At 56.7% G+C, this 25,179-nt stretch overlaps 1 protein-coding gene across 2 annotated transcripts in view; it reads right to left on the reverse strand.

Annotated features, from left to right (window-relative positions):
- XPO6 (exportin 6) overlaps positions 1-4,279 on the reverse strand; it is a 71,287-nt gene extending 67,008 nt beyond the window's left edge. Inside the window, exon 1 of one of the 2 annotated variants that reach the window (XM_075899073.2) lies at positions 3,788-4,279. In XM_075899073.2, coding sequence (XP_075755188.1) covers positions 3,788-3,790 — 3 coding nt within the window. In that variant the 5' untranslated portion in view covers positions 3,791-4,279. The remainder of the gene's footprint in view (positions 1-3,787) is intronic. The other variant, XM_075899074.2, reaches the window with a different exon arrangement.
- Positions 4,280-25,179: the final 20,900 nt, after the last annotated feature.

The raw sequence follows: 25,179 nt of genomic DNA on the forward strand, positions 1-25,179 counted from the left end.
CAACTGTCAGCAGCAGCACAGAAGTAAGGGTAGCAGTACTACAACCCTCCCTACAACAACCTTGTGATCCTGCCCCCACAACTCCTTTTTGGGTCAGGACCCTTACAATTACAAACTTGTGAAATTTCAGATTAAAATTCCTGAAATCATGAAATTTAGGATTTTTAAGCCCTGTAATTGAAATTGACCAAACTGGAAAATGAATTTTGTAGGGCCTTAGCTATGATATTTACCTGACCTCCTGAGGCAGATTCCCCCAGGCTAAGTACCCTCTGTGGGAAATACTATTTTTGTTTGTTATAGAAGTCTTTAGCTATTATTTAATGGAGAGTCCACTTGTTCACATGATAAGTGATAATTCTACTCTGACACTATGGAGCTCCACGTTTATTGTGCCTTACTGATTTCAGATTATGTGTGCTCATCTTACAAGTAGACATCCGGAAGTCAGGCAGAAAGGCAACAAATAATACTCTTACCTGAGGGAGAAGGTGAGGATTGCAGGGAATGTACTGAAAAGGTCAGAGTTCTTCCTCGAAATGCAGTCAAATGGCAGTGATGTGGAACTGCACCTCTGCCATCAGACCCAGCATTTGAAGTCACACAAAAAACCTCTCCTTCTGGTCTTATTCTTCATTTACATGGAATCAACAGGAGAACTGATGAAACATCATGGGCTCAAATGCCAATCACATCAGTAGACCAATGCTTGGCTGAGATTTTATGAATGCAAAATAGTTGGTTAAAGCTAAACTCAAGCAAAACTGAAGTCACGTTGGCGGCACAGGAAAACAACTTTGAGATGTTTGCAGCCGTGCAATATCCATCTCTGTCTGAAAATGTACATCTACAACTGGTCATGTCAGGCTGCAGTTAAGGAGTGCTTTTGTACCCCTCACTAGTGCTAAGTTCTAACAGAGCCATGCCCACAAGCAACAGATTGTGTCATGTACAGCTAGTTAGGGGACCACATCCCACCCTGGTGAACATCAGGGCCTCTCTTTGGTACTAAACACCTTTGCCACCCCCCAAAGAGCACAGCATTGCATTTTACTTGAGCATGAAACAGTCGATTATCAGTGTATTACAACTGCAGAATGCAGCAGCAAGCCTCCTCAGCAAAGCATGTCTATCATAAACACATTAAATCTGGGACCAATTCTCCTCATAAAATATCACATTAATTCAAGAATTTAGGTCTTTTACTCAAGGTATTAAAAAACGTGGGACTCGGGATGTCTAAGAGATCACCTAAAGCTTGAGGATGAGAATTGTGGTAGAGAACTCCACACATAAGATACTGTGCAACTTTCTACAGCAAGGATAAAGCTTGCGTGCCAGAGACACAGCTTTCCCATAAGCTGGTTCACAAGTATAGGATGAATCCTTGCAGGATCAAAAAAACCTACCTCAAATTTCAGTACTTACCATCTAGCTGCAAGCTGTACTTTTTTCAGCTCATCTTAGCTAACACAGCATCCCATACATTAAAAAAGTCCTCCTGTGATTTTCCATCAGAGAGAGGAGCCAAAGGCCCAGCCATGACAGATGCTAGTGATACGATTTAACACACTGTTGGAAGCCATTTCAACAGCACAGTAAGGATGTAATTTTTAAAAAAAAACAGTAACCATGTAATTTATTGAGAAATTCAATCAGTTACATGACTAAGGCTTTGTTGGCAGCAGCCTGGATGTTAACATACAAGGTTAACCGATAACCTGTTGTTAATGCTTATCGGTTAACCAGTTAAACGTTGCATCCTTACAGCACAGTGATAAAGACAGCGTAAGAACTTGGAACAGAATATTTTTACTCCTAACAGCCAGCCTCAAACTCACTGTGGTCTTAAAGTCAAGCTGTTTTCTTTATTTGGCATGGGGGAGAGGGGGAGACACTCAGATGGATAGCTGTGTTTTTGCAGATAGACTAACAATGAGAAGTCCTGTGGCACCTTACAGACTAATAAAAATAAAGAGAATCATGCGCTTTTGTTGGTAAAACCCTCTTCATCAGATGAACTGGAGTCAACCATCAAATGCTACTACAGGGATAACAGAGGTGCAAAGCAAAGTCTCAAACAATGACAGTCCAATACCTAGAACTTGGTTAATATTTCTATTATGTTATGATGTACAGGAAGGAAAAAATCCTGATTACACTTCCATAGCATTAGACAACCAACAACTAACTTAAGTAACGGATAATGCAAGCTTACTGTTTTCACTAAGGAATGTAGTACAGTTCTGAACAAACAAAATTTGCTGAGTAAGAAGAATCTGCTCTTATACAGTCCTTTCGAAAGTAAAAACTGCATGTTAAGTATCTATAAGCAACTGCGTACAAGAAAAGTTACAACTTTAGGTCCTATTCTGCAGCAGGATCTGCATGTCTGGTACTAAGCCCAGCATGGAACCCAAAGCTCGGTGGAATCTACTAAAGTGAACCCGAGTGTGGAAATTAGACCTTTTGGTTTAGCTTATTTTTAGAATGCATTTTTAATACTTTAGCAGGTGAATGTGTGTGGCCAGGATCAAACCTGGGACCTCTGAAGCTCAATGTGTGAGCCTCTACTGCATGAGTTAATCTGTGGCATCCCCAAACCAAGTGCAACACTGCACTCTTTGGAGGGGGTGCTGATTGGGTTGCAAGTGGCTTGCTGGCCACAGGTTTAGAACAACTGGCCTAAGTCTCCTACGTCCTTAGCCAAAAGCCAAGTGGGCTCACTGGTAGTCATCCTAAGTCTATCACATGGGCGGGGAACTACTAACCCTAAGAAAAATCATTCAGGGGCCGCACACAAGTGAGAAGCAACAACAACAAAAAACCACCCCTCACTGTGGCTCCCAACTAGGAAGAAGAAAGACACTCCTCACATTTCCCTCACACACCAGAGCCCAGATTTTGTGTGCTCCAGTCCCACGGTGGGTCAGTGGGGGGCTGGAGCACCAATGTGGGCTCCCTACTGCTGGAGGGGCTGAGTCTTGGGGGCTGGATCCATACAAGCTGAGGGCTGCATCCGGCTCCCAGACCTGAGGCTCCCCAACCCAGTCTACTACATGACCTAATCAGCACACAGCTATGGCCCAAGCAACGTCCTCAGAGATGACCCACAATGGTAAAAAGGCCGAGAGGTGGTCTAGGTATGACTAGAGAGGAACAAAGCATGAAACCCAGCAGATACGTGCTACACGTGGAGAAAGAGTACATGACATCCTGCCGTAAGAACGGCCTGATGTTAGCATCAGTCGGTCAATCAGAAAAGGGGCATTCCTATAGCGCTCACTCCTTACCAGGTCCTTTGTTACAGGTCACTACTCCGGTCGTGCCCTATTTCCATGCTCCAGCTTTAACAGAGCACAGCTGAAACACACCACTTCTCTGTCTCAAGAACAGCCATGTTGACAGCGGCCTGCAGACTCCCCCCTGTGAAACACAGGCATGCCAGCGGCCTGCAGACTCCCCCCTGTGAAACACAGGCATGCCAGTGGCCTGCATACTCCCCCCTGTGAAACACAGGCATGCCAGCGGCCTGCATACTCCCCCCTGTGAAACACAGGCATGCCAGCGGCCTGCAGACTCCCCCCTGTGAAACACAGGCATGCCAGTGGCAGCTGATCCCAGGCACAGGCGACTGCACGTCCCCATACAGATACATTGTCCCCTGCTTCGCTGGAATCCAGCCACAGCAGCCCACGAGGCACAGCCCCCCCCCCCCAAGTCTCCAAGCAGGGCGCGCCACCCCCGCCCCGCACGAGGCTCGCGACGGCCCGCAATGCCCCCTTACCATGGCGACTCGGGAGCGGGGCAGGCGACGGCGTCCCTCGGCAGGGGCCACCCGGCTCACGCCATGGCCAGAGGCAGCGGGGCCGGCCTCCCCCCACAGCCGCGAGCAACGCCCGCCACCGCCACTCCCCGGCCCGCGGGCCCCAGAGCCAGCCGGGCCATGGCCTCTCCGCGGGGCCGGCCGGGGGTCAGAACGAGCCGAGGCCCCTCAGGGTGGGGGCGGGAAGCCCCGCGCCCCCCGGGGGCTCAGGAGCCCGGGGCCGCGCGCGGGGGGGCTCCCGGAGGCCGCGTGAGGAAGTGGGGGCGGCCCCTCCCCGGGGAGGGTCTCGGGGCGGGGGGGCTGTCCCCTCGGGGGCGGCGGGGGCTGGGGGGGCTGTAGGCGGGGCCCTCGCGCTCCCTCTGCTGCGCCCGTCAACGCCGCTGCGGCCCCAGGCGCATCCCTCTCGCCGCTTCCTGTCCGCCTCAGTGAGGGGGGAGGGGCAGGGCTGGCTGCGCCCCTCCCCGCCGGAAGCGACCTACAGACCCACAACGAGGCTGCCGGCGGCCGGACCAATCCGAACTCGGCCGGGGCGTAAGGCAGTGCGCATGCGCTGCTCCTCGGCCGCCGTGTTGGTAAAGGGCAGCGGCGGCCTTGCACTGCGCATGGGCGGGGCGCCAGGGCTCCACCCCGCCCCGCGGAGGGAGGCGTGTCCCTCTCCTGCCCCTCCCCCCGCCTCTGAAGGGGGGTCGCGGCCCCTCCCCCACAAGGGCCCCTTTGTGGCTGCAGCCGCCCGCGGAACTCGCTGCCACCAGGCCTGACTGCTGCCCTGAACACCCCCCTTTGCAACCGGAGCAGAGCGGAGCGCAGGGCCGTGCGGCGCCTGCCGCAGAGCATGGCTAGCGTTGCGTTGTGTTATGTTGTGTTGCATGGCTAGCGTTGTGTTGTGTTGTGTTGCATGGCTAGCGTTGTGTTATGTTGTGTTGCATGGCTAGTGTTGTGTTGCATGGCTAGCGTTGCGTTGTGTTATGTTGTGTTGCATGGCTAGCGTTGTGTTGTGTTGTGTTGCATGGCTAGTGTTGCGTTGTGTTATGTTGTGTTGCATGGCTAGTGTTGTGTTGCATGGCTAGCGTTGCGTTGTGTTATGTTGTGTTGCATGGCTAGCGTTGCGTTGTGTTGTGTTGTGTTGCATGGCTAGCGTTGCGCTGTGTTGTGTTATGTTGTGTTGCATGGCTAGTGTTGTGTTGCATGGCTAGCGTTGCGTTGTGTTGTGTTGTGTTGCATGGCTAGTGTTGTGTTGTGTTGCATGGCTAGTGTTGCTTAGCTAGTGATGTGTTGCATGGCTAGCGTTGTGTTGTGTTGCGTTGCGTGGCTAGTGTTGTGTTGTGTTGCGTGGCTAGTGTTGCTTAGCTAGTGTTGTGTTGCTCGCCTAGTATGTTGCTAGGCAAAGCGCTTCCCTGCCACAACTCAGGGAAACTGCACCTGTATCCCCCCTCTGGCCGGCCTGCTGCCTGCTCAGGGGGCCACTTCTCTGAAGGGTGATAGAAATGTAGCCGTGTTAGTCTGGGGTAGTTGAAGCAAAATGCAGGACAATGTAGCACTTTAAAGACTAACAAGATGGTTTATTAGATGATGAGCTTTCGTGGGCCAGACCCACTTCCTCAGATCAAATAGTGGAAGAAAGTAGTCACAACCATATATACCAAAGGATACAATTTAAAAAAATGAACAAATATGAAAAGGACAAATCACATTGCAGAACTTCTCTGAAGGGTGAGCCATGTTTCTCTCTCCCTCCCCAGCAGGGGTTTTCCAGGCTGCACAGTTCCCTGTCCACAGCTAGCCAGAGGAAACAGGACTGCATCATTTCTCCCTCACTTTGTAAATGACCGCAGTTACAAGTTACCACATGGCTCTTTCTAAGCAAGCACATTTATTCTTAAGGTCAAAGCACTACAGAGGAAACATTTACAATAATAGAAGAATCTGTACGTTGTTATAGCGTGCTGTCTCTTTTCCAAACTAAACAAACCCAGTTCTTTCAACCTTCCCTCACGGGTGATGTTTGCTAGACCTTAAATCATTTTTGTTGCTTTTCTCTGGACCTTCTCCAATTTCTCCACGTCTTTCCTGAAATGTGATGCCCAGAACTGGACACAATACTCCAGCTGAGGCCTGAGCAGAGCAGAAGAATTACTCCTGTCTTGCTCACAACACACCTGCTAATCCTCCTAGAATGAAGTTTGTTTCCTTTGCAATAGTGTTACACCTGTAGTCCATAATGGCCTCTATAGTTCTTTCCTCAGTACTCCTTAGCAGTTATTTCCTAGTTATTATTTGTATGTGTGAAACCGATTGTTCCTTCCTAAGTGGAGCACTTTGCATTTGTCCTCGTTACATTTCATCTGATTTACCTCAGCCCATTTCTCCAGTTTGTACAGATCATTTTGAATTATAATCCTTTCCTTCAAAGCACTTGCAACCCCTCCTAGCTTGGTATCGCCCACAAACTTTATAAGTGCACTCACATGCCATTATCTAAATCATTAATTGAACAGAACCGAACCCCACTTGTTATGCTCTTCCCACATGACTGCGAACCATTGATAACTACTCTCTGGAAACGGTTATCCAGCCAGTTATGTATCCGCCCTATAGTAGCTCCATCTAGGTTGTATTTTACTCGTTTGTTAATGAGAGTTTTGGTGCAGGAGAGGATTCAAGGCTGGGGCAGAGGTTCAAGATGCGTATTCCAGCTGGGCACTGCTTACCTCATGTGGCCCCTGAGGGATGGCTCAGTAAGGCTTAGGCAGGCTCTCAAAAGTGGCTGGTATGTTCAGCAATGCCCCTGGACAAGGGCAGCTGAGATGCCAGCACTTGAGAGCATCCCGGCCAAGCCAGTCCAGATCCCCTGTCAGAGGCTCCAAGATCTATCAGGAGATCCCGATCTACTGGTTGGTGACCACTGGGCTAGAGGTTTGCAAATTGATTCCTTAATTATTTGCTCCACTATCTGGTTTTCTGTGAGTTGGAAATGCAGGCCACAGTCTCTGCAAATCCACACCAGGTTTTGGGGAGAGAGATGCGTCCATGGCCAGGCAGTCTGTCTGGATACAGGCAGCACCATTCTTAAGGGAGTGGGAGGGGGGGATAGGGACAACCCCTCTCCTCCCAACCCCTACCCAGCCCCATCTTTTCCCACCCCTGCTCTGCCCCAGCCCCACTCCACCTCTTCCCCCAAGCTCTGGCTGTGCTCTGCTGCACCCCATCTCTTCCCATCCCTGCTCCACTCCATTCCACCAACTTCCCCAAGCTCCCTCCACTGAGTGACATGACTTAAGGAGTACTTGGGGGGGCGGTGCTGGCAGCAGGGGTTTCCCCCCACTCGCCGCGGCGGCAGGAAGTGGAGCAACTTGGCCCCAGCCTGAGGTGCTCCCCTGAGTCCGGCTGCCAGTCATGTTGCTCTGGGGAGAGGAGTGGGCCAGGGTGCTCACTTCCCGCTGCAGAGGTGAAGCAGAGCCACCCAGCTGGAAGGTGGCCGAGTGGAGCAGGCCGGGGGTGGGTCGCTCTACTTCCTGTGGCTCCTGCAACCGACCTTTGCTGCCGACACTAGCCCTGCCCCCAGTAATTCCCTCGGTTGCCCTAAGCCCCACAGAGACCCCTAAACCCGGGGAGGATTCCCTAAGCCATCCTTTGGATGGGCCAGCTCTGGATACAGGTGTACTTAGGAACAGCGTTGGCACAGGCAACCCTTCCTAACCATAGTCTCAAACTCCCCGGGTCGTTTGGCCCAGGGGTGGGGAACCTTTTTTGGGTTGGGGCCACTGACCCACAGAGAAATCAGTCAGGGGCTGCACCTAAGTGAGAAAGAAAAAAAAAACCCTCCCCTCACCAGTGTGGGCTCCCCAGTGCTGGGGAGAGCCCCAAGTCTGGGTCCATGCAAACTCGGGGTTGTATCCACCCCCCAGAGCTTGGGTTCCCCACCCCTGGTGTAGCCTCTTGCTTTTAAGGCCTTCTCTTCTAGGGCAGGCCTGCCCTCTTGTTAATCCACAGAGAGAAGGTGACCAGAAGGCTGGCTGAGGCTGATCAAAGATGACCGAGGATGATCCAGGGAAAAAGGCTCAGACGGTCCCCAGACACACAATCCCCATGGACCCAGTAACAGAAATAACCCGAAAGAGAAAGAAAACACAGGAACAGGCAAGCAAACTCACGCCACGGTTAGAGTTTGCACCTTGTTCCCTCAACAGTCAGACATTTCCTGTGGCCACTCACATGAGTTCAGTTTGCACAATTTGGCCAGCTTTTGAAACTTAGGTCTGAGCCGGTGTTTTGAAGCCATGTAAGCAGGAAGTACGTCTCCAGCTGGCTCAAAACACACGATTGGGTCCCTGGTGTGGAAGGAATCTTTGGGCCTGTAAGCAACAACAGAGAGAGCAAAGAAACCCGATGTTCTCCCCAGAATCAACCGGGGCACAGCAAAGAGATGCACTCGCCCTGCAGCCAGGCTCTGATTAACCTATCAAATAAGTCCTTCAGCAGTGCTCCTCATCTGCCAAAGAACTGATCTGCGTATTGCATGGCACAATATACAATCCTCTAGTGGGATCCATTAAGGGCCACGCTGAAGTGAGCTGTGAACTATGTTTACAAGAGTATTTCATGGCCTGCCTTGCCGCAAGCTGCCATTTATTTCAATGGTCGTTAAATCAAGATATCATAAGAGCATTTTCAGATGAGCAGGTTACCATGGCGACCATTAAAGGACGAATCTTGTGATCACAGTTTGTTATTCCCATGCGTTGTTTGTTTACAAGGGCTCCAGGTTGTGTATTTCAGTCCACAGAAAACACTTGGGCTTACCAGTACAAATCTGCTTTTCCCAGCACTCAGCTTGTCAGTCTGTGGAGCCATGGAAACCCCATTGTTTTGGCTCTGGGCTTATCGAGGATTTTGATTTTAGTGCCATGAAACAAGATAAAACGCGGCTCCCTTGCACAGAATCTAAATGACTCCATGTGTTAAAGGCAGAATGAAGGTCAGGGAGACCCAGCCGAAGAGACTGACATCAGCTGGCTATTAAACATGACCTACAAAGGAGAAAAAAGAGACTGTGTCTGTTTTTATGGCACACGAAGAAAGCCTGAAAGATTTGCGGGGTTTCTTTATTTTCCTTTTGATATCACCAGTTTCAAGACCAGATCTTCCTTGATTTTGCTGGAGCGCAAAGAGAAGTGGGCTTAGAGCCCTGTTTGTCCTCAGTGGAAGGAGAGAAGAATTAACTCTGTCGAGAGAGATTTTCCCCCTAAACGTTCCTTAATCATTGGTGCTAAACGGGCATGAACAAATTTGACAAGTCTCAATAAAAATCACTCCCCCCTCAGACTTCTTCCTTGGGATCTGTGATAGCGACTGAGCAGTCATCCACGGTGTTCAACCACACGCCATATCCACCCTGTAAAGCACAGATGGAGAAAAGAATCGGTTCAGCCCTTCATAGATCACAAAGTTAAAAATCAAGCACAGAACCTCAGTGTTTACTCTGCCTGTCAGCTTTAGAGTCCAAACCCTTGGGACAGCTTTCTTCTCTCAGGCAAATGGCAGGGAAGGTAGGAAAAGGTTTTATGGTCACAGAGACACGATTTCGGGATATTTTTGGCATCCCAGAATAGCTGTTCTGCATCTTCACAGCAAGCCCGTTATTTCGAAATATCACAGGCTCGCTGTTCTGACGTCCCTGTAAACCTCGTTCCAAGAAGCGCGAGGGACGTTTCAGAATAGCCTGGATACAGGCAGCACCATTCTTAAGAATAGTGGGTTATTTCAAAATTTGGCGCTGTGTAGACTCGAAATAACTGTGTAGCTTATTCCGAGACACACCCAGACTGTTTGCTTCCCATTGTCATATGAATTACTTTAAGGTAAATAACCTACTGAAAATCACTGACCCTTTTTTAGTTTTGCCCACACACTGTAAATATGTTAGCCATCACTAGAACTGTAGCAACAGAAGGTAATTAACCATGTCTGCTCACCCTTGCAACAGAACCAAGGGACCTGGGCAAGGGTCATGACCAGTGTTCCCTCAAATTGTTTCCATCTATGTGCGGAATAATTGTATGTGCACTGAGGCATGTGCAAATGTGCACCACCAGTAGAAACAAAACCTAACTGCGGGTGCTCTGCTAGTGAGCGGGGTGGCATGGGAATCTCTCCCGAGTGGCCGCGTAAGTGCCCAGCTCACAGAGAACGCTGGCATGACTTGTGGCAGCTGTCATATGCAAACAATCTGCACCAGTTTCCCCCTGCCAAGCTCCACTAGAAGGGCTGAAGTAGCAGCAAAGGAGGTGGGGACAGGACCGTCCCTAAGGGGCCTTGCCCCAACCTTGCCCCTTCTCGCCCCTGCTCTGCCTCCACCCTGCTCTCTCTCTCCATCTAGCTGGAGCTTTGCAGACTTGTGATTTTTGCAATGGGGAATGCTCTAGCATTGGACCAGCAGAGGGTTGGGGGACCAGCTAGCAAGTGTAAGAAACAGAGCCAGGGTTCTGGGGTGATAGGCGCCCTATAAAACAAAGCCCCGAACAGCAGGACTGCCCCCATACCATTAGGACGTCAGGTCACCATAATGGGGGCCCAGCCCTAGCCTACATGCAGCTGCTGCGGCTATGGACTGGGCGGGGCAGGTTGCACAGTTCATAGTGCCTGGGGGCAAAGCTCACTGTGTATTGTGGGGGCTTCTGGCATCCCTCATTCTCCCACAGGAGCCATCCTCCTATCCCCCTAGCTCCGGGATTTCCTGCAACCCCCCCTTCCTTATTTCAGGGGTGGTGTGCCCCACGTTCCCCTCTCCCAGCATGCACAGGACTCCGCGTCCGTCTCCCTGCCTCCCCTGCCTTTCTTACTCTCCTGCCCTTTCTCTTTCTGCGGGTCAGTGGTTTAACCTGCCACCAGGAGAGGGGCTGGGCTGCAGTGTGGGCTATGGGGGTTGGGATTTTCTAGGCACCTAAACATTAGGGCTTCATGCCACTGAGTGTGGCAATGCGAAGTCTGCTTGTGGATCCCTCCCCGGGGCCCATTACCAACCCCCTGAACCATCTCAGCTTCCCTAGGGGCGAGCTGCGGTCCAAGCAGTAAGCCATGCCAGAGCGCGAATGGAGGGGGGCATACGGAGGCATGGACGGTGATATTGATTCCTGCTGTCACTGCATGTCCGGCTAGGCGCAGCCCCATGCCGCACAACCTGGCTCCCCAGAGCCTGCGGTAGCTAGCAAGGTGCCCAAAAGGCCTGGCTTGCTTCTGTAATGAACTCTGTGCTGTCTGACCTACTTTCTGACTCCTGTCGATCAGGTACCATCTGGTTTCTGGGCCGTGTGTCTGCCTGTGAGGGGGTTTCTCTTTGCTCTTGTCCTTTCACTTGAATAGCTGCATCAGCGGGATGCCAGCCCGGATTCATTAGTTACTCCTGAGGTTTTGATGGTGTTTCCTTTTCCGCCACCTCCTTAGTACATTTCTCCGAGCCACTCATTACGCAAAGAGAGTCCTTCAAAGGCCAAGGCAAAGGGAAAGGGAAGGGCTTGTTGACACTGCTGGTTTGGAGAGGGAGAGATAGTGCTTCTGCCGAGCTGCTTACACTGACACAAACTAGACAAAGGAAAACAGCCCAGTCCGAGAAAGCAGAGGTGGAATTTACAGAATAATGAGGCTACAGGGGAAGAGAACAGCCACCAGAGGGAACAGCAATACTAGACACCCACATAGTGTCTCTTGTCCAGAAAGATCCCAAAGCCAGTAACAAAGTGTTTAATTACAGGAATTCCTTCGTGTCCACCCCTGAAAGGTAGGCACTTCTCGGAGAGAGCAGAGCATCCCTACACACACTGGAACAAAAGAGAATATAGAGTAGCTAGTTGACAAGGCATGGAGAATTTAGGCAGGACCATGGCAATTCTTCAGATCTGTTGACTCACCAGTATTTGAAGGGTGAGGCCTGTAAATTCACACAGTTGCCTCATCATGGTCTCAAACAGCCTCCACCCTTGCATCTGGAGGGCGGTATAGAGGACAGCCTAGCTAATTCTGGGGGAGGGACAGAGGAGAGAGAACGTGATGGAAGAGGGAGACTAATGCAGAGAGAGGAAATGCCGGACGAGGAACCTTGAGGTGGAAGAAATCCCAAACAAAAGAGATCTTGTGTAGCAAAGAATTATGTTCAAACAGGTTCTGTAATAAAGCCAGGGAGACAATACAGAAAAGTTTGCTTGCAAAAACGGGCACTGGAAAAGACTGAAGAGTAGAGTCCCATCTGAGACACAAAAGGGGAGACGCCTGCAGGAGGAGAAAAAAGGGTGCTACAGAGGCTTCTTTCAGAAGAAGCTTTTCCAGAGTAGAGTCCCATCTGAGACACAAAAGGGGAGACGCCTGCAGGAGGAGAAAAAAGGGTGCTACAGAGGCTACGTTTAGACTGCAAGCTTCTTTCAGAAGAAGCTTTTCCAGAACAGATCTTCCAGAAAAGCTTATTTAGAAAGAGAGTGTCCACACAGCAAACATGCAACGAAAAAGCAATGTGCTTTTTCGAAAGATAGCGTCCACGTTGATCGGACGCTATCTCGCATTTCAGTTCTGATTAGTCTGGACAAAGTGGCCATCAGGGCACCGTGTTATTCCCTGGAGGCCTCTTCTTTCGAAAGAACCCCCTCTTCTGCGTCCACCCACGCCTTCTTCTGAAAACGCTTTTTTGAAAGAAGGCTTCTTCCTTGTAGAATGAGGTTTATCACTGTCAGAAAAACCTCTCTGTTCTTTCGACTTTCGGTCGAAAAAACTCAATGGTAGTGTGGACGCCTGTATTGTTTTTCCGGAAAAATGGCCGTTTTCCTGCAGTGTAGACGCCCCCAAACACGCAGGTCACAGCAGTTTTGTGTCTGATAGAAAGTTCGTGTCACACAACATGTTGACGTACGGTCAGGGCTGATTGGGCCTGTTTCTAGCAACAAGAACAAATTCCAGACCGATTTCTGCACCCTTCTCTCCCCTCCCCGCACTCATTGTGGTACCAGATTGCCTCTTGCTTCCTTATGAAAAGCTGCCGGCGTGGTATTTGCCCAGGTAAATACTGCCACTGCTTTCGCATTGCACCTCCCAGGTCACCCGCCAGCACAGGCAGCGTGTTACATGGACCCATGGTGCCCGGGCACTAGGAATATTTCTGGCCTGGGAGCCTGGCTTCCAAAGTTTGGGGCTGGGTCTCTCCCCTGGCCCGGCCTGCTGCCCTTTCTCATTCCCCCTTGCTGCATCCCCTGGCCTACCTGCCGACCCACATGCTCCCTCCTGCCACCGAGGTCCCTGCCGCCACCACTGGCAGTGCAGCATGGCTAGAGTGCCTTCCTGCTGCTGGCTCCACGCCCCTGCCGACACGTCCCTGCAGGCAGCAGCTCGCAGAGATCCCCTGGAGCTCCCGCCTAGGGTTGCCAGGTGTCCAGTATTCTGCCGGACAGTCTGGTTTTGGGACTCCCAGCCACTCCCCACGCCCGGCTTCTGCACTCAGCCACAGGTTCCCAGCGCCGATCGCGGCCCCGCCTCCCAGCCATGCTCCCCCGCCCCCACCGCTGCCCGGCTTCTGCACACAACCAGAGGGAGTCCCAGGCTGGGAGGCGGGGCGCGATCCGCGGTGGGAGCCCTCAGCTGATTGCGTCTGAGAAGCAGTGATGCCTTGGGGAGGAGAAGCCCTGTCCCGTTGTGGTTTTTTTAATATACCTTTTACTTGTGTGGAAGTCTAAGAAGAGTTTTTGAAAAATAAGAAATTGATAAAACCTGCACAATCTAATGCAAAATGTCTGATGTAGGATGTAGACTGTGGATTGTTTATACTAAAGTTAAGTATTAAACATAGGGTGTGTGTTTGGTGTGGGTGGTTTTTTTTTTTTTGCTTGACAAATTTTTAGCCCGTGTGTTTGGTATTTTTTTGGAGACTATCAGGCAACCCTACCCCCGCCTGGGCGCCCCAGGCAAGTGCCACACCCCCCACCTTTCTCCCCGCTCTCCCTCTTGCACCTCACAACAAATCAGAGGCAGTGTGCACGTAACCAATCCATGTGTGATCCCGAATGGAGTCCTGATCCTTTGGGCCAGGAAACATGGCTCTTTCCCAGGCCCGTGGGCAGGAATGGATCCAGGTGCGCACACGTGTGGGTTCACGACAGTCCTGGGGAGAGCTGCTCTCCCTTCAGTTGTTTAAGAGAAGGAACAGGCAACCCAGGAGCGGATGGGGGTAAACGACCTGCTTTATTGCCCACGCACCTTTACCTTGGACATCCACCACAACGTCCCAAGTGGCACCAATTTGGCACCAATTACACCCTTTTATCCATGTTAGTATGTTAATTCACACGCTGGTCATGGCTTTCCCTAAACCTGATGTCGTCATGTTAACTCCCATGCAATGAATATTGATTAGCGGGGGATGAATACGATTATGCCCGCCCCTGTTTGTTGTTTACTGGTTTTTCGCTGACTCAGCATTACACACGGTCTTAATCAGCAGCCCACAGGGAGGGGAAAGAGCTTCGAACCTGAAAATACTTTTACAGAGCAAGCGAGACGTCAAAACAAGACACTGCTCAGTGCAAGCGTCTTTCCGGACTGCAAGGACAAAGGGGAGACACTGGCTTAAAGGGCAGCGCCTGCTGAGGCCGGACCCCCATCCCTATCCCAGACCCTATTCAATTTCACATAGCCCAACAAGCTGGGAGAGTCCTGTTTGTAGGTGGCCACTGGTCCATTGCCACGGACGGACGCCCTGTCTGCTCTCAGGGGACGAAAGGCCCGGTCCAGTACTAGATGGCTGTCAGTCTCCTAGAGTAACGCCCTGGCAGGGGAAGGAGGGGTCCCCCTCTGGCGTTGGGAACAGGCTGCACCTTTTCCTGTCTCCCCCTTTCCTCTCGCCAGAGCTCAGCATGAACCCGGGATTAACTCCAATAAATCTGCCCCCCCCTTTTTCCTACCAGGCCGTTGCCAAGGAGACAAGGAACAGGAAGAGGAGGGAGGGAGGCAGATTGAAGGGGACAAGCACAGGCCAATGTTTCCATCCCTGCTTGAAGTCCGGCCTCAGGGGCTTCCTTTCATTTGCAGTCAGGCTGAGCCCTTCAGATGGTCTCCTTTCGGAGAGCATGAGATGGGAGCGAGCGGTCCGCCCCACGCAAGCCAAGCCGTGCTGCAGACCCCGCTGGGCGTGGGGCCGGGCACGAGACATCCCCCTCCCCATGCAAGCCAAGCCGTACTGCAGACCCCGCTGGGCATGGGGCCGGGCACGAGACATCCCCCTCCCCATGCAAGCCAAGCCGTGCTGCAGACCCCGCTGGGCATGGGGCCGGGCACGAGAAATTCCCCCCATGCAAGCCAAGCCGTACTGCAGACCCCGCTGGGCATGGGGCCGGGCACGAGAAATTCCCCCCATGCAAGCCAAGCCGTGCTGCAGACCCCGCTGGGTGTGGGGCCGGGCACGAGAAATTCCCCCCATGCAAGCCAAGCCGTGCTGCAGACCCCGCTGGGCGTGGGGCCGGGCACGAGAAATCCCCCCCATGCAAGCCAAGCCGTGCTGCAGACCCCGCTGGGTGTGGGGCTGGGCACGAGAAATCCCCCCATGCAAGCCAAGCCGTGCTGCAGACCCCGCTGGGTGTGGGGCTGGGCACGAGAAATCCCCCCATGCAAGCCAAGCCGTGCTGCAGACCCCAGTGGGCGTGGGGCCGGGCACAAGACGTCCCTTCCCCCGTCCCTTTTTCTCTTTAAACGGCAGCTGCCCATCACTGCTCCGAAGCTGGACCCTCCTGGTCAAACAGATCCCATTAGCCCCACGTGTTGGGATCCTGCCGCGTCTCGTCCCCGCTCCGTAGCGAACGGCTCAGTTCCCATCCACGCCCGGGGAGAGGCCCCACGTTACCCAGGAACAACAGCCCCGCACGAGGGGGTGGGATCAAACCCTTCTCTGAGCCGCAGGGACGCTGCATGTCGGTTACAAGGGACCGTTCCTGCTCAGCCCCTAGCCAGAGCTGTGTCCGCCAGGCCCGGTGATTATCCGCTTGGAACGTAAGCTCTGGGGAGCGCTGATGATCTCTCGGCTTTGCGTTTGCACAGTGCCCATCACAGCGGGGTCCTTGTCCGTGGCGGGGCCTGCGAGCTGTGCTATTTATGGGCACGCCAGCGCTTCCCCAAGTCCCCAGTGTACAGACAGCCCTGGCCCTGAAGCACCCACAAGCTATAGACAACGAGTGAGAAGGGAAACTGAGGCAGAGACAGGGTGACGGATTTGCCCAAGATCACAGAGCAAATGAGCAGCGGAGGCAGGAACAGAACCCCGCTCTCCTGAGATTGTAAATCAAAGGAGTTTCACCTTTGTCCTCCTCTCACTCTGCTGACTGTCGGCGCGGGACCTCATTTGGAAGAGAAACGCCATCTCGTCTTCTCAGCCAGGGCCGGGCTGTCAAGGAGTGGATGGCCCTGCCTAGTGGTTGGAGCAGGCACCAGGAATTGAAACCTGGGGTCCTCCTAGCCAAAGGCCAGATGCCAGAGCCAGGAATCGGAGCGGCGGGTCAGAGCTGGGGCCCGTGGAGTGAGAGGAGGCCGGAGCAGGCGCTATCAGAGCTGTGAGCAAATGCTTTGAGTAGCTGGCAGCCACCAAACTGCTGCTGCTGCTGGTCATAGGGGCAGGTCTGCTGTGCCCCTCAGCCCGTCGGTGGCTGGGCCAATCAGGTGGGGCCCAGTTGGGGGGCCCAGCTATGGCCTTACCCTGCCCTAGGCACCCTCCCAGCTCTGTGTGAATAACAGTAGTGACCGGGGTGACTTCCCCACAGATGGCAGGGCCCCCGGGCCGCACAAGGGCGTCTTACACTCGCAAATCGGGGGGGAGGGGGAATCACACTGGGGACATGGCGCTTGCTAGAGTTCCTTCCCCTTCCGTCTGCAGGGAAGGGGACGTTGCCTCCCTCAGCCAGCGACCTCGTTAATCCTTCCCAGAACTCATTAGCTGTCTCCCCGGGGCTCCTGCGCATTGTTTTGTTCTCTGTGTTGGTAGACGCTTTCTCCCCATTGCCGCCCGGATTGCTCTCCAGGGCGCTGCCTCCCGTTGGCCCATTAGCCGACCCATGAATTTTTAACCTTTCGGGGCTCCCTGGGCTGCCTGCAGCGTGTGCCTGCGTGAGTGTCTCTCTGAATCGGTGCCAAGGGTTCAAGCCAGCCTGCGTGGCCTAGTGCAGTGATCCCCAACACGGTGCCCGCGGGCGCCATGGCATTTGTGTGCGCCCGCCAAGTGCTCAGGGCTGGCCTGGCCCCGGGCACGTGGCGCATGCATGGTGCCGGAGCCGGCCCCAGGCGCATGGTGACCGGTGAGCGCCGGCCCCGGGAGCGCCACAGATTGGCCGCCCGTGCTCTGGGCGCGCGGCGCATGGGGGGAGTGCCGGCCCCGGGTGTGTGGTGCTTGGAGGGGGTGCCGGCCCCAGGTGCGTGGTGCATGGGGGGAGCGCCGGTCCCAGGTACGTGGCGCTTGGAGGGGGCGCCGGCCCCAGGTGCATGGCGCATGGGGGGGGCGCCGGCCCCGGGCGCGCGGCCCTTGGAGGGGGCACCAGCCCCGGGCACGCGGCTATGGGGAGCCCCGCCCTCTGGCGCCCGGCGGGCAAACGGCCACGCCCTCTGGCGCCCGGCAACCTCAAATGGTTGGGGACCACTGGCCTAGTGCAACGTGGGACGGACGGGATGGGACCGTGGGAAACTTGGCCACACCCCTGATGCGTGGACGTCTGGCGAGCTGACATCCTGCCGCACCACGGATGTTGCCAGGCCAGCAAGTGCTGGACGAGAGAGGTTCAGCCTCTAGCTTTCTGACTGGACTCGGCACGCTCCGTCTGTTCAGATGTCTCTGACCCAGCCGTTGGTCCAGCCCTAGCTGCACACCCCTCCCCTGGCTCAGCTGGAGGGCAAGCCCCCACAGAAAGGGCGGGGGAGCGCCCAGGGCTGGCTGGGATGAGGACAAGACCCCAGGCCCAGGGCACTGGCTATTTAGGACTGTCCCTCCCCTAGTTCCAACTGGCATGCGGTCCCCATGGGGCAGCGGAGAATCCAGGAGCAGCTGAGACAAGTCCCCCAGATAGGGGCACTGGGCCCCTGGAGGGCTAGCTTGGACAAATCTTTCGTTTCCTCTCTGCCTCCTACCTGCGCGGTTCCTCTCTCCCTTGCTCTCGGGGCACCTGGTTCGTGGCTTTTCTCTCCTTGTCCTACGGCATGGCTGCCTGCCACCCCTGCTCCCCTGGACGTCCCTTTCCCCCGGCCGCTCTGGGCACACTCCCAGGAACGGGCTGCCCCATGGAATAAAGGCCACCGAACTGTCATGGCAACAGCCTTCCTGCATGCCATTGCTTGGGCCTACACACAATGGCCCATGAGCTCCCTCGGGCTCCACAGCTCCTCCCACGTGGCTGGTGGTGGCGGCGTGTGGCCAGCGACTTTGCAGCCCACTCCTCTTTCGCCTGCCTTGGCAGCTCCCCCGCTGGCTCTGCTAGGAGCTGGTGGGAGCATCCCCCTAGGAGATGGAGCCAGGAGAAGAGCTCCCAGTGAGGAGCCTGGGGTTGGGGGGACAGAGGCAGAGAGAGGCAAGTGATGGACTGGGGCCAAGCCCATGAAGGCCTTTCCACCCCGCCCCGCCCCGAGGCAGCTAATGGACTCGCCAGCAAGGTCTCCGTGCAGCAGCTAATGGAGCAGCCAGCTCCCAAGTGGCGCCTGGTGTCCTTGAGATGGTTGGCGCAGGTTCCCAGAGAGCTTGGAGGCTCCCATGTGGCAGCTCAGATCCATGACTGAGCTAGGGGGGAGAGGACTGACAATAATACAACTGGTGCTGGGCAAGTCGTCCCACAGCTCTGAATGCCCCTTATATCCCCAGCCGGCAGCCTCTGCTGCAACCCACAGCCCCCAAGCTTCTACCCGGGGTCCCTGCGCCTCTGCGGATGCCCGTCTGTCCTGACCGGTAGGGCCCACAGCTGGGTCTGGCGTGGGGCAAGCTGTGACGTAGTGGGGGTACCTGGCTGGTTTCTATGCTGCTGGCTCTGGGGTAACCCCCACTGGCTGCCGTGGGGACCACGACCCAGCAAAACAGGATGAGTCACTATGCAAACCAGTGGCCAGACACCCCCCATGGAGAGGAACAAAGGAAGGTGGAATGCTGCCTTGGCTGGGGGGCAGGGCTGGAAGTTAGTGAGTTGGTTGCTGGCTGTCGGAGGGCATGGAGGAGAGCCTAGGGGAAGGGGCTGGAGTTTAGGGGCCCAGTCTCCCCCATCTCAAGGGGGCCTGAGGCATCCTAGCCCAGTTCCTGTAACCAGATTACATCTGTGCTGCGCTGTGCTGGAGGAGCAATAAACCACCCTCAATTCCACTGGCTGGTGCAGTCTGTTTGTGCCATTTCGGGGTGCAGGAGACGGGGAACCCCCAACGCGCCGTCACACTGGTGTCAGAAGTGGGATGCACTGCACCCCGTGGATGGAGCTTCCAGCGGTGAGCGACAAGGCGCTGTAGAAGCAAGAGCCCTGGAGCCAGGCGTGCTGGAGACAGAGCGAAGCGGTTCCTGGGAATCGTGGGGCGCTGCAGCACTAGACTGGTGAGTCTGCACCGAGGGGCCCAGCGGGCAGATGGCCTACGCCCGACTCTTGAAGGCAGAGCTGGTGGGGCTGTGCAGAGAGAGGGGCTTGCCTGTGCAGAAAGCAACCAAGGCCCAGCTGATTGCCCAGCTGGAAGATAATGACCAGCCACAGGGCCAGGATCTTGTCCCCAGGGGAAGCAGCCAGACCCCCCCTGAGAGTGTGTCAGGCTCAGAGAGGGGGAGGAGCGCTGGAACCCAACGGAGAGATGAGACAGCGTCTCCCGGGAGGCCTGCAAGCCGTAGCCCATCTAGGGCAGGGGCCAGCCCAGCGGAGCTGCGGCGGCTGGAGATCCAGCTGCGGATCAGGGAATTGGAAGTAGAGGACCGAGAGAAGGACCGCCAGGACCGAGAGAGGGAGCGCCAAGATCGAGAGAAGGAGCGCCAGGACCGAGAGAGGCAGCGGCAGCATGAGCTGGCCATGGCAGAGCGGAGAACCGGCGGGGCACCGGCTGCGCCAAGTGCGGATGGGCCCCAGGGTCCCAGGACTGCCAGGCGCTTGGAGAGGCTCGTGGTGGCCCAATTGAAGGACATGGGTGACATAGACGGGTTCCTCAGTGCCTTTGAGAGGGCCTGTGGACTGCAACGGGTTCCCCCAGCTGACTGGCTGCAGGAGCTCATCCCCGCACTGAGCCAGGAGGCGGCCGGAGTGCTCAGTCAGCTGGAGGACCTACAGCCAGGGGATTACAACCGAGTCAAGGAGGCCCTGCTGCACAAGTTCGGGCTGACCCCCGAGATGTACAGGAAGAAGTTCCGGGGGGTACAGAAAGGGCCACGGGAGACCTATGTGGACCTGGCCTCCCGCCTGGCGCAATACGGCCGCAAGTGGGTGTCTGGAGTCGGAGCCCAGACCGCAGAGGAGCTGCTCAAGCTGGTCATGATGGAGCAGTTCTATGAAGCGTGCCCACCCAAACTGAGGCTGTGGCTCAAGGACCGGAGACCAGAGAACCCCCAGGAGGCCGGGAGACTGGCGGATGAGTTCACGGAGAGCCGGTCCGGGTGTGAACGGGAGTCCCGGAGAGAGAGGGAACCGCGCAGAGACCGGATCTCGGCTGAGCGACGGAGGGAGTCAACTACGGGGCGAGACCAAGGAACAGGTCGTCTGCGCCCCAGAGAACCAGCCAGGGCCTGGACAGAGACAGCCCAAAGCCTAACTTGCCAGCGCTGTGGGCAAAAAGGCCACAAGAGGGCTCAGTGCACCAGGTCCCAGGACCGGGGACTTTCCAGGGTTAACTGGCTGGGGCGGGAGGAAGGGCAGGCTGCCCCAGAGGCAGGGGCTGGCAGGCAAACCTCAGCTCAGAGAGAGGGGAAGGATGCTCAGTGCACCTCCCCTGGGAGGTCTGATTCTCAGGAGGCGGATTTCTCCGTGTACCGGGTGGGGGCAGGACGGCCCCTGCGGAGCGAGGGCCTCATACCCCTGGAGGTGGATGGTAGGAAGGTGACGGGCTTCTGGGACACGGGGGCGGAGGTGACTCTGGCCCGATCCAACATAGTGGCCCCGGAGCGGATACTACCCCACGCGCAGCTGACCCTGAAGGGCATAGATGGGTCCCCGTTTAAGGTGCCTGTAGCCCGGGTGCATCTGAAATGGGGGGCGAAGGAAGGCCTCAAGGAAGTGGGGGTGCACCCGCACTTGCCCACCGAGGTGCTGATGGGGAATGACCTAGAGGAGTGGCCCCATGAATCCCAGCGGGCTCTAGTCACTACCTGGAGCCAGAGCCAGCGGGGGGCTGACAACGTGGGTCCAGGGAAGGATTCCTGGCAGCGTCCTCAGGGTCCCATCCCAGTGGACACGGGGTCCAGCCAGGCTGGGACTCCGGACCTAGGCAGAGGTGGGGGACAGGTCCCGATCCCTGCCTCAGCAGCTGAATTCCAGGCTGAGGTGCAGGCAGACCCCTCCTTGCAGAGGCTGAGGGACCAGGCTGGCCTCCGTGCAGCCCAGCCCCGGGGGAGAGGTGGCCAGGAGAGATTCCTGCGGGAGCGGGGGCTCCTGTTCCGTGAGTGGCTCCCCCCCAGGAAGGTGAGGGCATGGAGGGTAGAGCGGCAGCTGGTCGTCCCCCGAAAGTATCGCCTCAAGCTGCTGTATTTGGCCCACGATTCCCCCGTTGGGGGCCACCGGGGGATCCGGAGCACCCGGCTGAGGCTGCTCCAGCACTTCTATTGGCCGGGAATCTTTACAGCCGTGCAGCGGTACTGCCGGTCCTGTGACTCCTGCCAGAGGGGCGGGAAGGCCCAAGACAGGAGGAAAGCGGCTTGGGGGTCTCTACCCCAGATAGAGGACCCTCTGGGCTTGCTGAGAGAGTTATGGGAGGGGAAGTCCTCCCTGGATGGAGCATCGGGGGTGGAAGCCGCCCTGGCTGTCCAGAGAAGGCTCGCTGGGCTCATGGCCCCGGCCCGAGAGACCCTGGCCAGAGATCAAGGCCAGTGGAAGGGTGGGTGTGACCCCCGAGGACAGGCCTGTGCCAGTCGCCCTGGAGCGGGGCGGCGAGTGGACAGAGGGAAGCCAATTCATGTGGGGCCTCGCCACGGCCGGCCCGAGTCAAGGGGAGCACCCATGTCCCCAGGGCGGGTTCCCACGCAGAGGACCCGAACTTCCCTAGGTCACGAGTGGAGTGACCCTGCTCAGTTCGCTCTCGGAGGGGGGAGAACTGTGACGTAGTGGGGGTACCTGGCTGGTTTCTATGCTGCTGGCTCTGGGGTAACCCCCACTGGCTGCCGTGGGGACCACGACCCAGCAAAACAGGATGAGTCACTATGCAAACCAGTGGCCAGACACCCCCCATGGAGAGGAACAAAGGAAGGTGGAATGCTGCCTTGGCTGGGGGGCAGGGCTGGAAGTTAGTGAGTTGGTTGCTGGCTGTCGGAGGGCATGGAGGAGAGCCTAGGGGAAGGGGCTGGAGTTTAGGGGCCCAGTCTCCCCCATCTCAAGGGGGCCTGAGGCATCCTAGCCCAGTTCCTGTAACCAGATTACATCTGTGCTGCGCTGTGCTGGAGGAGCAATAAACCACCCTCAATTCCACTGGCTGGTGCAGTCTGTTTGTGCCATTTCGGGGTGCAGGAGACGGGGAACCCCCAACGCGCCGTCACACAAGCATGACTGGGGATTTCTCTCCAGGGCTACACAGCAGGTCTGTGCTGTTGTTCCTGCAGGAGAGCAAGTGCCAAGAGCTGGGGCCCCTCCGTGACTGCTGAGGGGAGGACAGTGCCCCAGACTCTGCTGCCTAGGTCCTCACGCCGGCCTGTCAGGAAGTTCTCTCCTGACGGCCGCGCAATGCTGGGCGCGAGCGTGTCCCCGACGTGCCTCCCGCTTCAGAGACATCGTCACGGGAGCCACGGTAGCGGGGGACAAGTCTCCCCGCCGCTGTCACCCGACGACAACGGGAACTCCCCTCACGTGGGCAGCCCAACCGCCTCCGCTCGGCTCGGCCGCCACGCCGAGGGACGGGCTGTGCGGTCCCTGCTCCGCTCGGCTCGGCCGCCACGCCGAGGGACGGGCTGTGCGGTCCCTGCTCCGCTCGGCTCGGCCGCCACGCCGAGGGACGGGCTGTGCGGTCCCTGCTCCGTTCCGCTCGGCCACCACGCCGAGGGACAGGCTGTGCGGTCCCTGCTCAGGCTGCGGAAGGGGCTGCCCTCAGGCCATCAAAGCAACATCCAGGAAAGCTGGAGACGCCCAAGAGAACGCCCCGACGCTGTCAGAATAAGAGCAGAGTCCTCTCCACAACCCCATGTCAGTCCATCTACCAGCCAAAGCTCTCGAATGCAGCTTGAGACAGGCCCACGCTCCGCCAGGGCCACCTGCCCTCACCTGCTCACAGCTGGGAAGGGGCTGGGGTTTCATGAAGGGCTTCCCTACCCAGAACCCTTGGCACAAACGACAAGTCCCTCTCCCGTTTCTCCAGGTGACTGAGTGTCTGCAGCCCTTCCGCTCTCTTCCCTCCCGCCTGGGCTGGTGTGCATGGCAATCCGGCTAGGGCGCTCCTATTGTCTGGGACAGGGAGAAATGGGTCTGCCCTGTCCTGGAAGCCATGCTCCACAGCCAGTGCCTTGCCGTGAGAGAGAGGGGACCCAGGGTCCCTCTGCTGATGTCAGGAGAAATGGAGCTCGTGGGGAGATGCCTGCCCCTCTCCATGGTGTCGGGGCCCAATTGTGCCTTGTCCCTGCCCGGAGAGGGGGAGCGAGTTCAGTCCCCAGGCTCTACTGAGGACACAACCCCCCAGAGGGGCGGGAGGAGACACGGCCCCCCAAGGACAGAAGTGAGAAATAGCACGTTCGTTAGCCCAGCCAGCTCCCGGCCCCCTCCATCAGCCTCCCCCCCCCCCCGGGCCAATTGCTCCGGCCAACGCGTGGGCCTTTCCCACCTGGCGTCACATTTCCCTTATTGATGAGGGAGAGTTGAAAGTGGGAGCTGAGAACAAGAGGTCCCTGGGCGGCCCGGTGCGAATGCAGACGGTTTCACGGGATGCGCCAGTGGAGGAAATGGCCTCAATGACTGGCAGCGAGTGGCGGGCCCCTGCGTGATGCCGTCGCCGGGCTGCAGCGTCTCTCGGGGCCCTGCAGCGCCGCTCCGGAGGGCTGGATGGAGTTAGAGAACCAAACCGTGGAACGGGAACAGCCCCGTCCCCCATTCACGTGTCGGCACCGGGAGCAGGGGGGGGATTGGGAACAGCCCCGTCCCCCATTCACGTGTCGGCACCGGGAGCAGGGGGGGGATTGGGAACAGCCCCGTCCCCCATTCACATGTCGGCACCGGGAGCAGGGGGGGGATTGGGAACAGCCCCGTCCCCCATTCACGTGTCGGCACCGGGAGCAGGGGGGGGATTGGGAACAGCCCCGTCCCCCATTCACGTGTCGGCACCGGGAGCAGGGGGGGGATTGGGAACAGCCCCGTCCCCCATTCACGTGTCGGCACCGGGAGCAGGGGGGGGATTGGGAACAGTCCCGTCCCCCATTCACGTGTCGGCGCTGGGGGTGGGGGAGAATTGGGAACAGCCCGTCTGTGAGGGCCCATCTATCACAGAGACAGGCTTGCCAAGGTGACCAGGGAGATTGGAGGACCCCAGGGACTGCCTGAGGCTCCTTGCTGAGGCTGTTGTAGTGCCGGAGGGGTTCCCACTTGATACCGGGTGGGGGAAATCTCAGCATAACCCTCCCAGCACACCGGGGACCGCGAATGCCAGGCAGACGGAGGCGCGCTGCCAGCGTGGGGCTTGTGCCCTGCTTGTAGCCGGCTGCACTGAGACCGGCACTCACGTCCACGAGCCCGGCCAGACAACTGGCCAGCCCTGCGCGCCATGCTTTGCGGAGAATAACGGAGCCCAGGTCTCTGGGCAGGTCCCAGAGGCAATATGAGGAGGGAAATGCAGGGGCCTGGTTCTGCGCCACATTGCACCCATGTGACCGCTGGCCCCAGGCAAACGCTCGGTGCCTCGAGGGCAGGGGAATCGCAGGCCTGGCTGGATCCCACCAATGCTCCGGTGGCCTGTGTGACGGACCGGGCCATGTCTGGGCACAGCTGAGGGCATCCGCTCAGGGCGAATTGCTCAACTTCGGGGCTCCTTACAGCCCCAGACTGGTGACCTCTCCAAACAGGCCACAAACCAGTCCCACAGAGCGCTTCAGCTGCCTGCCTGAAGCCTCCCGAGCAAAACCCCTCCGACACCCCAGCAATATCCGTGCCCCAGATGGCCCCGGGCCTATACACAGGTGGGGGGTCCTAGCCCCCAATCCCACCTACCCCGAACAAGTT

This window comes from Pelodiscus sinensis, chromosome 15 (genome assembly GCF_052426305.1).
Source record: "Pelodiscus sinensis isolate ZL-2025 chromosome 15, ASM5242630v1, whole genome shotgun sequence".
NCBI classification, from domain to species: domain Eukaryota; kingdom Metazoa; phylum Chordata; order Testudines; family Trionychidae; genus Pelodiscus; species Pelodiscus sinensis.